Genomic DNA, 15,890 nt, shown 5'->3' on the forward strand with positions numbered 1-15,890 from the left:
CATTTACTACATGAACTATGTATTGGATTATAAAACTTCCCTAACAACTGAAGTCGTTAAAGACAAAAGATGGATAGCTTACACAAGGAAAAATTGCAAACACTGAAAGAGAATATGCTCCTATTTGTGTACTAGCAAATGAGGATTCATGTTTCCTGTCAATTTCAGTATGAATAATTCCAGCCTATAAAAGGAACAGACAATGAATGAATGAGTTAATTTGAGTTGTTTGAAAATAAGAATGTTTTCCATAAAGAGATCACTGAACTCATCAATTAACATGCCATGGTGATTTCTGGCTTGACAGTGGTCAAAACATTTAAAAGTAAAAAGAATGAGCAAGCACATTCACAAATTAGGTGCATATAGAATTTAAGGTCAGGATATTCAAGCAATCACAACCAGTCATATTTCATTGAGAGGTGAAGCCAGCTGGACTTCCTGGGTCGAGTGGGGATTTGGAGAAGTATTCTGTAGCCAGCATGGGGATTGTAAAGTGCACCAATCAACGCTCTGTGGCTAGCCAGAGGATTGTAAAATGCACCAATGAATCCTCTGTAAAAGGCACCAATCAGCGCTCTGTAAAATGCACCAATCAGTACTCTGTAAAACGCACCAATCAACAGGATCCAAAAAGTAGCCAATCACAGGGACGACTGAAAAAGGGCACTCTGATAGGACAAAAACTGAACATGGGAAGGGACAAATAAGGGAATAAAAGCTGGCCATTCCAGCCCGGAGCAACATCACACTGAATGCTGTGGAAGTATTGTCCTGTTGTTCTTCACAATAAACTGTGCTACCGCTTAGTCTTTGGGTTCATGCTATCTTTAAGAGCTGAAACCTGGCTACCGCTCAGTCTTTGGGTCTGTGCCATCTTTAAGAACTGTAACACTCACTGCAAAGGTCCGTGGCTCCATTCTGGAAGTCAGTGAGACCACGAACCCACCTGCAGGAACCAACTCCAGACACAACACCAGCATTTAAAAATTTTCTTTTGTTTGTTGAGACATGATAACTTTTCTACCCATCATTTTTTCCACTCTAGTAGTGGTTACATTTGTTACTGGAAATTGTGCTAATGGCTTCATAGCATTGGTAAATTCCACTGAGTGGGTCAAGAGACAAAAGATCTCCTTTGCTGACCAAATTCTCACTGCTCTGGCGGTCTCCAGAGTTGGTTTGCTCTGGGTATTATTATTAAATTGGTACGCAACTGTGTTGAATCCAGCGTTTTATAGTGTAGAAGTAAGAACTACCACTTATAATGTCTGGGCAGTAACCAGCCATTTCAGCAAATGGCTTGCTACTAGTCTCAGCATATTTTATTTGCTCAAGATTGCCAATTTCTCCAACCTTATTTTTCTTCACTTAAAAAGGAGAGTTAAGAATGTCATTCTGGTGATGCTGTTGGGGCCTTTGCTCGTTTTGGCTTGTCATCTTTTTATGGTAAACATGAATGAGATTGTACGGACAAAAGAATATGAAGAAAACATGACTTGGAAGTACGTGTTGAGGAATGCGATTTACCATCCAGGTATGACTGTAACCACGCTACAGAACTTAGTACCTTTCACTCTGACCCTGATATCTTTTCTGCTGTTAATCTGTTCTCTGTGTAAACATCTGAAGAAGATGCAGCTCCATGGCAAAGGATCTCAAGATCCCAGCACCAAGGTCCACATAAAAGCTTTGCAAATTGTGATCTCCTTCCTCTTGTTAAGTGTCATTTACTTTGTGTCTGTAATTATATCAATTTGGAGTTTTGAGAGTCTGGGAAACAAACCTGTCTTGATGTTCTGCCAAGCTATTACATTCAGCTATTCTTCAGCCCACCCATTCATCGTGATTTGGGGAAACAAGAAGCTAAAGCAGATTTTTCTTTCAGTTTTGTGGAACATGAGGTACTGGGTGAAAGGACAGAAACCTTCATCTCCATAAATTCCCAAGAGGGGCATTGTGTGTCTTCTAGCAGAAAACAAACTGGTGGTGTATGAAACATTTTCTATTTCTTACTGTGTTTTCTGTAATGTATGTGTATGAATAATTTCCAAACCTATACCTAGAAAAGTCTTTTACCTAAATTTAGTCAAAAGAAGTATATATGTGTGTGTGTGTGTGTGTGTAATGTATATGAAAAACTTAAGAACATTGGCAATAACATACACTTTTTTGTTTTTTCACACGAACTGTCAAATTATACAAAACATGACAAAAATTACTCAGAATTTCGAAGCCATGGTTTTCATTTATGTATTTTATATTTAATTTGTAGAATTTACAATATCTATTTATAATTATTAAGAACTAACAGCTTATCTCACGAAAAATATTGTTGTTTTTTATTGTTATTTGATCCACACAAATATACCACAGTGTGCTTAGAATTCGTTGTTTGAACATCTAACTTTTTGGATGGTAAGGCCATTCAATTCTAAATCAATAATGAGAATGCATCTTTGAGGTTTTATTACATTATGAATTCCTGTTTTATTTAGTAAAAAGCAATCAGAATTATTGATAGAAAACAATGCCCACAAAAAACTTCGAGTGACAAGCATATGTAGAGTAAATTTCGTCTATGTCTACCATAAACAATACTGAGGAATATTAGATTTAATAACAAGTATGTGAATAGCTTAGAAGAAAATCTCTTTGGTAATAAAGGGGTGAAAATTCATGATCATGATCTTGATTGCTATTATCATTTTCCATATGCAGTTAGAAATGTCATTTCTTCCAGCTTTTGAATTAAAGAAAATCTGTTTTTGAATTGAGATCTGATGCAAATTGTTTTAGTATTTTTTTCTAAAGCACTTCTAAGCCCTTGATTTGCTAAATATATCCTTATCTTCCATTTATAAAATTCCTTCTAAACTTCAGATAGGAGAACTCAAATCTCTTCTCTAAAAAAAAAACAAAAAACAAAAAAAAACTATCAATGTAAAAGTAGTGTAACAATGATGGAAAATAATTCAGTGAAACTTTTTGTAAATGTTAAAATACTATCTATGAAATCTATGTATTAATTATGGAATGTGACTTAACGTTATAATTTTGTTGTCAATAATGAAAGTGTTTTGACATATTCACTAATAAAAAGTTCTATTATAAGAGAGAAATGTACAGTCTTGTTCACAGCTAAATTGTATATGAAGGTATTAGTTCTTTGTGTTATGAAATTTTAAGAATGTTATTTAAACCTCAAGATAAATCATCCCCACAGCTGATTTATGTATTTTTTAATCATATATCTTCCTCAATACAATGTAAGAACTGTAAAAAAGCAGAGCATGTCTGCCTTGCTTTCTGTTGACTCACAAGTTCTAGAACCCAGTACCAAGTGTAGATGTTCTAAAATGATGTTTTAATGAACAAATAAATGGGTGGATAAAATGGATAAGTTGATGTGGTAAATCAATTAAAAAATGAAAAGTAAACTCATCACAAAATCTGCTTGGACCAGAGCCTATATCTTCTGTAGAGCCCTCTTTTATTCCGGGTTCCACTCGAGACCGGTAGCCTTTTGAAACTTTGTTAATGAGTCAGAGCAATATTTTCAAATGTGGAATATGTTGGCTCCAAAATCCCAATAGACCCCTAAAATATTGTGTCTCTTTTGTAGTGATAGGAAATATATAGAGCAAAACGTCGTTTACTGTAATAAAGATTGTTTCGATGTGTGGACTGGGGCCACTGAACGCTGTAAAACATCACCTATGTTGTAGGTCCCTGAATCTTCTCAGGTTTATTTATTTTGTTCTGGTATTTTCCTTCCATTCAACATTAGGGTATTTTACTGTATTTAAGAAACTTGCCACTCCCTGATTATTGTACCAACGAATATATTATTTTTATTAATTATTATTCTTATTGCTATTATTTTGAACAGGTTCTCACTGTGTCCCTGAGACTGGAGTGCAGTGGCAGGATCACAGCTCATGACAGCCTCAACCTTCTGGGCTCAAGTGATTCTCCCACCTCCACATTGCTAGCAGCTGGGACTGCAGGGGAACAACCCTACGCCAGTCTAATTTTTTATTTCCTGTTGGGGTAGGATTTTACCATGTTACCCAGGCTGATCTTAAACTCCTGGGTTGAAGTTATGTGTCCGTTTTGGCCTCCAAAAGTGCTGGTATTACAGTCATGTGCCACAGGGCCCGGTCTGTAATATTATTAATATATTAAATTAGTACGATGTTTTAAAAAATGTAAATTAAACTGAGAACAGAAATGACATAGCCCTGACATAAAACAGTGAAGTAGTGCTATTATTCTTACAGTACAAAGCAAATTGTTTTGATTTTCCCTCTTACTGGGTGTAGATTAAGAAATATTGACCAAATCATGAACCACATTAAAAGTACCAGAAGCTCTGCTCTGCTCAGTGAAGATAGCAAATCCTGGAAAGAATTTGTGAGTGTTGATTTAAGAAACCCTCCAAAACTACATTAGACATTTATATATCACATGTTTTGTATTTCATTTTTCTAAATGGGTTTGGTGGATGACTGTGGTGATTTGAGATGGGCCAGATTCTATATCTTGGAGGTCCTTAGAGTTTGACCAATTTAGTCTGGATCAGGTGGGGACAATCTGCCTTCATTAGTTCTGATTCTCCTCTGGGAACAGTGTACTAGCCAGGCGATATTCTTACTTTAAATGGAAAGAGGAAGAATCCCCAGTATGGAAGCCATCTCAAATTTCTATGCAAAGTGTAGTAATTTTCTGTTCATGAAAGTAAGTAAATGATTGAACTCCAAGTTCAGGGGAAAGGCAATCTTCCTGTGATGGGAGGATGCTGCAAGATTATCTATGAAAGGGTCTGGTAGTCAGGAATACTTATAAAATTGCTGAATATTTTAATTAAATAATAAATATTTAAACATTAGGCTTCAGAGAAACTTTACCAAAGACCTAAGGACTAGAGATATGTTTGATAAATAAATATTATTCATGGGCTGAAAACCCTGAGTGGGAAAATAGGACTAATTTCAGCTGGACAACCTCCTGGAAACTCATTTTTTTATTCTGGAAATGATGAGAAAATAATTCATTCCATTCATAGGTGGTGGGCACATGTGTTTGCTGTGTGTGTATTAATGAGCTTGTGAATAATGAAGTCACACAAAAGTATTAGCAGCAACCAGATCTTACGGAGTACTGGCCTGCCTGTGGTTCTCAAGTAAATCTTAGATGCTTTTGATAAAAGAAGGTTGGATTCTGTGTATTTAAATCTGGCATTTAAAAAAGACTGTATAGGTGATGATCTTAGTTATGACCAAGCTCCCTTTAAGAACTTAGACATTTACTATATGATCTCTGTATTGGATTATAAAACTTCCCTAAAAACTGAAGTCACTAAAGACAAATAATGGAGAGGTTACACAAGGAAAAATTGCAATTACTGCAAGTGAATATGTCCTTGTTTGCATACTAGCAAAGGAGAATTCAGGTTTCACGTCAACTTCAGTATGAATAATTCCAGCCTATAACAAGAACAGACAGTGAGTGAATGAGTTAATTTAAGTTGTTTTGAAAATAAGAATGTTTTCCATAAAGAGAGCATTGAACTCATCCATTAGATTGCTATGGTGATTTCTGGCTTTACACTGGTCATGACAATTAAAAGTAAAGAGAATGTCACAGCAGATACACAAATCAGGTGCATATAGAATTTAAGGTCAGGATATTCAAGCAATCACAACCTGTGATGTTACACCAGCATTTTAAAAATTTCTTTCTGTCTGTTCAGACATGATAACTTTTCTGTGTATCACTTTTTCCATTCTAATAGTGGTTATATTTTTTATTGGAAATTTTGCTAATGGCTTCATAGCATTGGTAAATTCCATTGAGTGGGTCAAAAGACAAAAGATCTCGTTTGCTGACCAAATTCTCACTGCTTTGGCTGTCTCCACAGTTGGTTTTCTCTGGGTATTATTACTACATTGGTGTTCAACTGAGTTTAATCTAGCTTTTTATAGTGTAGAAGTAAGAAGTACTGCTTATAACATCTGAGTAGTGACCAACCATTTCAGCAGCTGGCTTAGTACTAGCCTCAGCATGTTTTATTTGCTCAAGATTGCCACTTTCTCCAACCTGATTTTTCTTCACTTAAAGAGGAGAGTTAAGAATGTCATTCTGGTGATGCTGTTGGGGTCTTTGCTATTTTTGGCTTGTCATCTTTTTGTCATAAACATGAATCAGATTGTACAGACAAAAGAATATGAAGGAAACATGACATGGAAGATCAAATTGAGGAGTGCAATATACTTTTCAAATATGACTGTAACCATGCTAGCAAACTTTGTACCCATCACTCTGACCCTGATATCTTTTCTGCTGTTAATCTGTTCTCTGTGTAAACATCTGAAGAAGATGCAGCTCCATGGCAAAGGATCTCAAGATCCCACCACCAAGGTCCACATAAAAGCTTTGCAAATGTGACCTCCTTTCTCCTGTTATGGGCCATTTACTTTCTGGTCACAATGCTATCAGTTTGGAATTTTGAGAGGCTGGAAAACGAACATGTCTTCATGTTCTGCCAAGCTACTGTATTCAGCTATCCTTCCACCCACCCATTCATCCTGATTTGGGGAAACAAGAAGCTAAAGCAGATTTTTCTTTCAACTTTGTGGAATGTGAGGTACTGGGTGAAAGGACAGAAGCCTTCATCTCTGTAGATACATGAGAGGGGTTTTGTGTGTGTCTTCTAGCAGAAAACAAACTGATGGTGTATGAAACATTTTCTATTTCTTACTGGGTTTTCTGTAATGTATGTATATGAATAATTTCCAAATGTATACCTAGGAAAGTCTTTTACCTAATGTTAGTCTAGAAAAGTATCTATGTGTGTGTGTGTGTATTTATGTGTGTATGAAAAACCGAAGAACATTGACAATAACATACTTTTTATTGTTTTTTCAAAAGAACTGCCAAATTATAGAAAGTAGGACAAAAATTCCTCAGAATTATGAAGCCATGTTTATTTTATGCATGTATTTTTTATTTCATTTGAAGAATTTATGTCTATTTATAATTATTAAGAACTGACAGCTTATCTTGGGAAAAATATTGCTCTTTTTATTGTTATTTGAACCACACAAATATACCACAGTGTGCTTAGAATTCGTTGTTTTAACCTATAACTTTTTGGATAATAATGTCATTCAATTCTAAATCAATAATGAGGATGTATCTTCGGGGTTTTATTCCAATATGAATTCCTATATTATGTTTAGTAAAAAGCAAACAGAATTGTTGTTAGAAAACAATGCACACAATACAATTTGAATGACAAGCATATGTAGAGTAAATTTCATCTATGTCTTTCATAAACAGTACTGAGGAATATTAGATTTCATACAAGTATGTGAATAGCTTAGAAAAAAAAGTCTTCTATAAGAGGGATGAAAAATCATGATCATGGTCTTGATTGCGATTATCCGCTTTCATTTGTAGTTAGAAAAGTCATTTCTTCCAGCTTTTGAATTAAAGAAAAGCTTTTTATGAAATTGAGCTCTGATGTAAATTATTTTAGTATTTTTTCTAAGGCACCTCTAAGTCCCTGAATTGATAATGATATCCTCATCTTCTATTTATCAAATTCCTTCTAAACATCAGATAAGAGAACTCCAATCTTCCCTTTTATAAAAAATACTGTCAATGTGAAAATAGTATAGAAATTATGGAAAACAATTCAGTGAAACTTTTTGTAAGTGTTAAAATAACATCTATGAAATCTATGTATTAATTATAGGATGTGCCGTAACATTGTAAGCGTGTTGTCAGTGATGAAATGGAAGTGTGTTGACATATTCATATTCATAAAGCATTATTAATAAGTTTATATGAAATAACAGTCATAGAATGGAAAAAGATTAATGTAATTTATTGAAGTAAAAATACATTTTGGATAAGAATAGAAAAGGGCCTGGAAAATATTGTTTAATAATATTTTATATAAATACAAAAAGGTATATATTAGCCTGACATTACTTATTTTGGAAAGTATATGACACAATGGGAATTTTCATACACTACTCCTGGAGTGCCATAAATGTGTGCCATAATTTCAGCTGAGTATGGTATTATCTAATTATGATGAAGGATTACATCCAAAGATCCAGTATTTTCACTCTTATCAGAATGCATATACATACACATGCATATCACTGAGTTTCAATAGCTAAAGTTGAGAAGTCTTCCGAATGTCTATAAGTCATCCCAATGGATAAACAAATTGTGGCATACTTATACAATGGAATATTATACAGCAATCAAAATTAACAAACAAGACTGACATGTTTACAACAGAATAATACAACAAAGAAAATGAATAAATTGGAGCTACATAGATAATAATACTTACAGATGTGAGAGGAATTATCAAAATGGAAAATACATTCAGTATAATCTCATTTACATAATGTTGAAAAACATTATTTTTAATACATTGTAATTTTTTACCTTGGTGATAAATCTCTACAGTGAAACATATGAGTGATCATTAAAACAATTGGGATAGTCAGGTGGGAGGAAAATACCAACAAGAAGACTTATATCAGGAGTATCTGGATTGCTTGAAATTCTATTTTATTTTCACCCTTTCATTTGGATCTCATCTGTGTGAAGTATCTTTGACTGTGTTGGTCATCACTGAATCAAATATCTAAATAAACTGAATCTGGAACATCCTAGTGCCCACATCAAAAGCCCTGAATAAAGTTGGAATGGGGACTGGTGGTGGTGGTGGTACAGCAATAGGGTAGCCTAGTTAGGTTGCACAAGCCCATCAAAACACTGATTACATGATTAGAACCGGGAACTAGTTACTAGAAAAAGGAATTTAGTGGACTGTAGAGAGAGAATATTACATATTCAAGCACCTCACAACAGCTTAACACCAATTTTGTTTGAGGAATTTCTTTAGGCGTTAAAGTACAATAAACAACCACAGTTGCCCACTTTTTGATGTGGTTGTTTGATTTTCTTCTTGTAAATTTGTTTAAGTTCTTTGTAGATTCTGGATATCAGCCCTTTGTCAGATGGGTAGATTGCAAAAATGTTCTCCCATTCTGTAGGTTGCCTGTTCACTCTGATAGTAGTTCCTTTTGCTGTGCAGAAGCTCTTTAGTTTAATTAGATCCCATTTGTCAATTTTAGTTTTTGTTGCCATTGCTTTCGGTGTTTTAGTCATGAAGTCCTTGCACATGCCTAGGTCCTGAATGGTATTTCCTCAGTTTACCTCTAGGGTTTCTATGGTTTTAGGTCTAACATTTAAGTCTTTAATCCATTTGAATTAATTTTTGTATAAGGAGTAAGCTTTCTACATATGACTAGTCAGTTTTCCCAGCACCATTTATTAATTAGGGAATCCTTTCCCCATTTCTAGTTTTTGCCAGGGTTGTCAAAGATCAGATGGTTGTAGATGTGTGTTATTATTTCTGAGGGTTCTGTTCTGTTCCACTGGTCTATATCTCTGTTTTGGTACCAGTACCATGCTGTTTTGGTTACTATAGCCTTGTAGTATAGCTTGAAGTAAGGTAGCATCCAGCTTTATTCTTTTTGCTTAGATTTGTCTTGGCAATGTGGGCTCTTTTTGGTTCCATCTGAACTTTAAAGTAGTTTTTTCCAATTCTGTGAAGAAAATCATTGGTAGCTTGATGGGGATGACATTGAATCTATGAATTACCTTGGGCAGTATGGCCATTTTCACGATATTGATTCTTCCTAACCATGAGCATGGAATGTTCTTCCATTTGTTTGTGTCCTCTTTTATTTCATTGAGCAGTGGTTTGTAGTTCTCCTCGAAGAGGTCCTTCACATCCCTTGAAAGTTGGATTCCTAGGTATTTTATTCTCTTTGAAGCAATTGTGAATGGGAGTGCACTAATGATTTGGCTCTGTGTTTGTCTGTTATTGGTGTGTAGAAGTGCTTGTGATTTTTGCACATTGATTTTGTATGCTCAGACTTTGCTGAAGTTGCTTAGCAGCTTAAGGAGGTTTTGGGCTGACACAATGGGGTTTTCTAAATATACAATGGCAAATTCTATTTCCTTACCAAGGTGTGGTAACATCGATGTTAACCTTATAATTTTTTCTTACTTTTTATTAGGTGTTATTACTCTGCATATGTATGTTATACTCCACAATAAAAAATGTTAAAAACTTCATGTCTAAAACACCAAAAGCAATGACAACAAAAGCCAACATTGACAAATGGGATCTAATTAAACTAAAGAACTTCTGCACAGCAAAAGAAACTACTATCAGAGTGAACAGGCAACCTACAGGATGGGAGAAAATTTTTGCAATCCAGTCATCTGACAAAGGACTAATATCCAGAACCTACAAATAACTCAAACAAATTTACAAGAAAAAAACAACCCCATCAAAAAGTGGGCAAAGGATATGAACAGACACTTCTCAAAAGAAGACATTCATACCGCCAACAGACACATGAAAAAGTGCTCATCATCACTCACCATCAGAGAAATGCAAATCAAACCACAATGAGATACCATCTCACTCCAGTTAGAATGGCAATCATTAAAAAATCAGGAAACAACAGGTGCTGGAGAGGATGTGGAGAAATAAGAACACTTTTACACTGTTGGTGGGACTGTAAACTAGTTCAACCATTGTATAAAATAGTGTGGTGATTCCTCAAGGATCTAGAACTAGAAATACCATTTGACCCAGGCATCCCATTACTGGGTATATATCCAAAGGATTATAAATCATGCTGCTATAAAGGCACATGAACGTGTATGTTTATTGCAGCACTATTCAAAATAGCAAAGACTTGGAATCAACTCAAATGTCCATCAGTGACAGACTGGATTAAGAAAATGTGACACATATACACCATGGAATACTATGCAGCCATAAAAAAGGATGAGTTCATGTCCTTTGTAGGGACATGGATGCAGCTGGAAGCCATCATTCTCGACAAAGTATCATAAGAACAGAAAACCAAACACCACATGTTCTCACTCATAGGTGGGAATTGAACAATGAGAACACTTGGACCCAGGGAGGGGAACATTACACACCGGGGCCTATTGTGGGGTGGGGGTAAGGGAGAGGGATAGCATTAGGAGATATTCCTAATGTAAATGATGAGTTAATGGGTGCAGCACACCAACATGGCACATGTATACATATGTAACAAACCTGCACATTGTGCACATGTACCCTAGAACTTAAAGTATATATTAAAAAAAAAGTTAAAAAAAGCAGAAACATAAAGTACATTTCTAAGTACAAAATTAGGGTGATACAGCAAATTCTCATAGATACTATTGTAATCAGATATGGTATCTCATAGATACCATAAAGGAGCATAGAGCATTATGGTACTATGAAATCCAAGTTAAAATTTAAAACTTTTCTTTTTTAATTTTGAGACAGGATCTCGCCGTGTTGTCCAGGCTGGAGTACAGAAGCACAATCTCGGCTCAATGCAACCTCTGCCACCTTGGCTCAAGTCATTCTGCCATCTCAGCCTCCAGAGTAGCTAGGGCAACAGGCATTCACCACCACGCCCTGCTAATTTTTTCTAGTTTTTTTTTTGTAGAGACAGGGTTTTGTCGTGTTGCCCAGGCAGTTCTTGAATTCCTGGGCTCAGGCAATCCACCTGGCTCAGTCACCAAAAATGCTGGGATTACAGGTGTGAGCCACCACACCTGTACCAAACATTATTTAAATTAATTAAAACAAAGAAGAGATAAGAAAGAACTGTAAATCCACCATCTTAGTGCTAATATGAGTTTGAAACATCAAAATTTGAGTATTTATGACTGATAGACACTTTTTCTCTTATTTCCAATTTAATTATTTGTGATACACATTTGAAAGTGTTAGAAATTCATGAATTTACCATAAATAATAATATGATGATATTAAATATATTAAATATCTTCAAAAATGTATCTCTGAATGAAATATTTATATTCATATTGTTAGCATTCTAATTTCACAATACTATTCCTGTGTTGGGTAAAATTTTTTGTTGCTATATATTTTTTGGCTCTGCATTACAGAAAAAAATCATACAAAGGCAAATATTAAAGGTATAAAGATATTTAGCATGATCTTTGAGTACGTTTGTGCATCTATAATGCTACATTGACTGCTATAGTAAAATAATCCAGATTTAGTCACCATAGCTGAGAATGTGAAAAAGCATTTGCAAGAATTTAACTTGCTAATGATGCCATTAAAAGATGAAATACTTGATATACTGTATTATGGCATAGAGTATTCATCCATGTTCATGTTGAAAAATGCTCCAAATCCCCAAAATAGAATCCTAATTGTTGGAGGTCACTTTTGTTATCAACTTTTAAAATGTAGTAAAAGAAAAAAAAAAAGAAGCAAATAAATCATTGAAAATATGTTGGTTTTACATTATTCTTGATGAAATACCATGTGAGGATATTTGTCTAGGCCTGATGCTGAGAATTACAGAAGTATCATGAGGCCATGAGGAGGAATAATAGTGTTCTCTCATCACCCTGAACTCCAGTACTTAGAAACAAGACTGAAATCACTTTTATCAAAAAGCATTCTCCCTTTCACCTGCCATCATCATTCTCATCGTCATCATGTATATTTTCATCTATCTCATGGAATGATTTGTTTTTGAAATATTTAAATACATAATATGGAAAATAAGGAATTTTAAAAAGATCATCATTGTGAGAAAGTTACAATAGTAAACAGCAAAGTTCAAGTCGAGCTCAATACATTTAGGTTTAAACATTAAGTGTAGTTTATTTTAGAATACATTGCCTAAGCAAATAATTATTTATGAACGACCTTAAATGAATCCTCATTTCACTAAGATCACAATAGAAACAATTTAGATTTTAGTGTAAATAGAACTCTCTAATGAGAAAGATAAAGCAAACAACACATTTTTATGAGCAAGCTTTTATTTCTAAAGAGCGAGTTTTTAGGACCAAATTGTCAAACAGAGGTAAGACCTCAGATCTTCTGTCACACTTGAGTGAGTGATGATGGATTTCAAAGGTTGTAGTTCTATAACCAAAACTATAATCACGGATAGGGATTAAATGGTGGAATTCCATAGAAGCACTAGATTCAGGTTTATTTCCATGGGACTTCAAGTCTACTTGTATCAGACGTCCTTCAGTTTTTCATAAACTTGTAAGCACTGTTTCACTATTTGATCTTTTAAAGATTGTTGTAAACTAGAAAGTCTTGATTTCTGCTAATAAAAACAGCGTAAAATTAAAATCATGGAATAGAATGGTGGAGCTGTTGTTGAGATACTTTGTCTTATTAATCGAAGTGACATTTTGAGATCCAGTACGTCTCACTGAATTTCTCTGTGAGGAGAGTTTGCGATGATGACCCAGAAACAGAAAAGCTACTATCCAAAAAATGCTATCACATCAAATCAGTTGTCAATTTCTTCCAAGTTGCAGGAGGATGCCTAGACCTTGCTTTTATTCTCTTCTTTGACCAAAGTGTTACAAAAAGAAGAAAATCATTACCACTTTCATGTCAGAAAAATGGCATGGAGATGAACCTAGGCTGTTTTCGATGTTCCCTCTCTTACCCTGTATAAGCGTTACTTGACCGTTTATGATACATTCCGGTATTTCCAATTTTTGTTTTGGTTCATTTCTAAGTGTGCATTACAATTTTAACATATAATTTTTAATCAGGAGAAATGTCTCATAGAAATTATTATTACTCATCTCATTATATACTGAAGGGAAAAATCAATTAGCTGTATATACATTCTTATACAACTCTAAGATAGTTGAAATAGGAATTTTCTTATTTAGTTGCACCATGAGGAAATTTGTGATGATGTTATCTGTCAAGCACAGATGTTTCCAAAGGATTTATTCTAGCCTTAATTGTCCACCTCACAGGACAAACCTTTGCCATTCCACATCTATTTTTACTTTCTGCTCCTGATTCCTGACACAACAAAGATGTACATATTTCTCAAACTCTCGGTTTAGCAGAGTTCTTTTATCAGTTATGTTTTTCTGCAGGAGAAAACCCTCTACAACTACATTAGACATATATATCTCACATGTCTTTGGATTTCATTTGTGTGTGTGTGTGTGTGTGTGTGTGTGTGTGTGTTCTGTTTATTCAGATGGAGTCTCACTCTCTTGCCCAGGCTGGAGTGCAGTGGCACGATCTTGGCTCACTGCAACCTCTGCCTCCTGGGTTCAAGTGATTTTCCTGCCTCAGCCTCCCACTAGCTGGGACTACAGGCACACGCCACCAAGCCCGCCTAATTTTTGTATTTTTAGTAGGGACGGGGGTTTCACCATGTTGGCCAGAATAATCTCAATCTCTTGACTTCGTGATCTGCCCTCCTTACCCTCTCCTGCGCCTGGCCTGGATTTCATTTTTCTAAGCTGGGTTTGATGGATGGCTCTGGTGAATTGAGACGGATCAAATTCGGCATCTTGGAGATAGAGTTTGGCCAATTTAGTGTGATCAGCTGGCGGCAACCTGACTTCATTAGTTTCTCATTCTCCTTCTGGGAACAGTGTACTTTCTAAGTGTTCTCATGGTAAATGGAAAGAGGAAGAATCCCCATTACGGAAGCCATCTCAAATCTCTATGCAAAGTGCAGTAATTTTCTGTTTATTAAAGTAAGTTAAACGGTTGAACTCCAAGTTCAGGCGCAAGGTAGTCAGTCTTCCTGCAATGGGAGTATGCTGCGAGATTATCTATCAAAGAGCCCGGTACTCAGGAATTCTTATAAAATTGCTAAATATTTTATATGATAATAAATATTCAAACATTAGACTTCACAGAAACTTTACCAAAGTCCTAAGAATTAGATATATGTTTGATAAATAAATATGATTCATGGGCTGAAAACTGAGTGTGAGAATAGGACTAATTTCATCTGGATACCCTCTTGGAAACTCATTTTTTTTTTGGAAATTACAAGAAAATAATTTGTTCCATTCATAAGCGGTGTGCCCATGCGTGCATATGTATGTGTATTTCTGAGCTTGTGAATAATGAAGTTATACAAAAGTATTAGCAGCAACCAGATCTTATGGAGTACTGGCCTGCCTGTGGTTCTCAAGAAAATCTTAGATGCTTTTGCTAAAAGCAGTTTGGATTCTGTGTATTTAAACCTGGCATTTAAAACGTCCATATAGGTTATGATCTTAAGTTAAGAATAAGCTACCTTTAAGAATTTAGACATTTACTACATGAACTATGTATTGGGTTATAAAACTTCCCTAACAAATGAAGTCATTAAAGACAAAAGATGGATAGCTTACACAAGGAAAAATTGCAAACACTGAAAGAGAATATGCTCCTATTTGTGTACTAGCAAATGAGGATTCAGGTTTCCTGTCAATTTCAGTATGAATAATTCCAGCCTACAAAAAGAACAGACAATGAATGAATGAGTTAATTTGAGTTGTTTGAAAATAAGAATGTTTTCCATAAAAAGATCATTGAACTCATCAATTAACATGCCATGGTGATTTCTGGCTTGACAGTGGTCACATTCAAAAGTAAAAAGAATGAGCAAGCACATTCACAAATTAGGTGCATATAGAATTTAAGGTCAGGATATTGGAGCAATCATAACCAGTGATATTTCATTGAGAGGTGAAGCCAGTTGGACTTCCTGGGTACAGTGGGGATTTGGAGAACTATTTTGTAGCCAGCATGGGGATTGTAAAATGCACCAATCAGTGCTCTGTGGCTAGCCAGAGGATTGTAAAATGCACCAATGAATCCTCTGTAAAAGGCACCAATCAGTGCTCCTTAAAATGCTCCAATCAGTACTCTGTAAAACGCACCAATCAACAGGATCCAAAAAGTAGCCAATCACAGGGACGACTGAAAAAAGGGCACT

At 35.2% G+C, this 15,890-nt stretch overlaps 1 protein-coding gene and 1 pseudogene across 1 annotated transcript; both read left to right on the forward strand.

Annotated features, from left to right (window-relative positions):
- LOC105465917 (taste receptor type 2 member 46-like) overlaps positions 1 to 6,727 on the forward strand; it is an 80,476-nt pseudogene extending 73,749 nt beyond the window's left edge.
- LOC139356866 (taste receptor type 2 member 31-like) lies at positions 89 to 2,283 on the forward strand. The gene has a single exon (XM_071072200.1). It carries the CDS (start codon positions 1,012 to 1,014, stop codon positions 1,939 to 1,941), a length of 930 nt encoding a protein of 309 aa, XP_070928301.1. The 5' UTR covers positions 89 to 1,011; the 3' UTR covers positions 1,942 to 2,283.
- Positions 6,728 to 15,890: the final 9,163 nt, after the last annotated feature.

The sequence above is a fragment of the Macaca nemestrina genome, chromosome 10, assembly GCF_043159975.1.
Source record: "Macaca nemestrina isolate mMacNem1 chromosome 10, mMacNem.hap1, whole genome shotgun sequence".
NCBI classification, from domain to species: domain Eukaryota; kingdom Metazoa; phylum Chordata; class Mammalia; order Primates; family Cercopithecidae; genus Macaca; species Macaca nemestrina.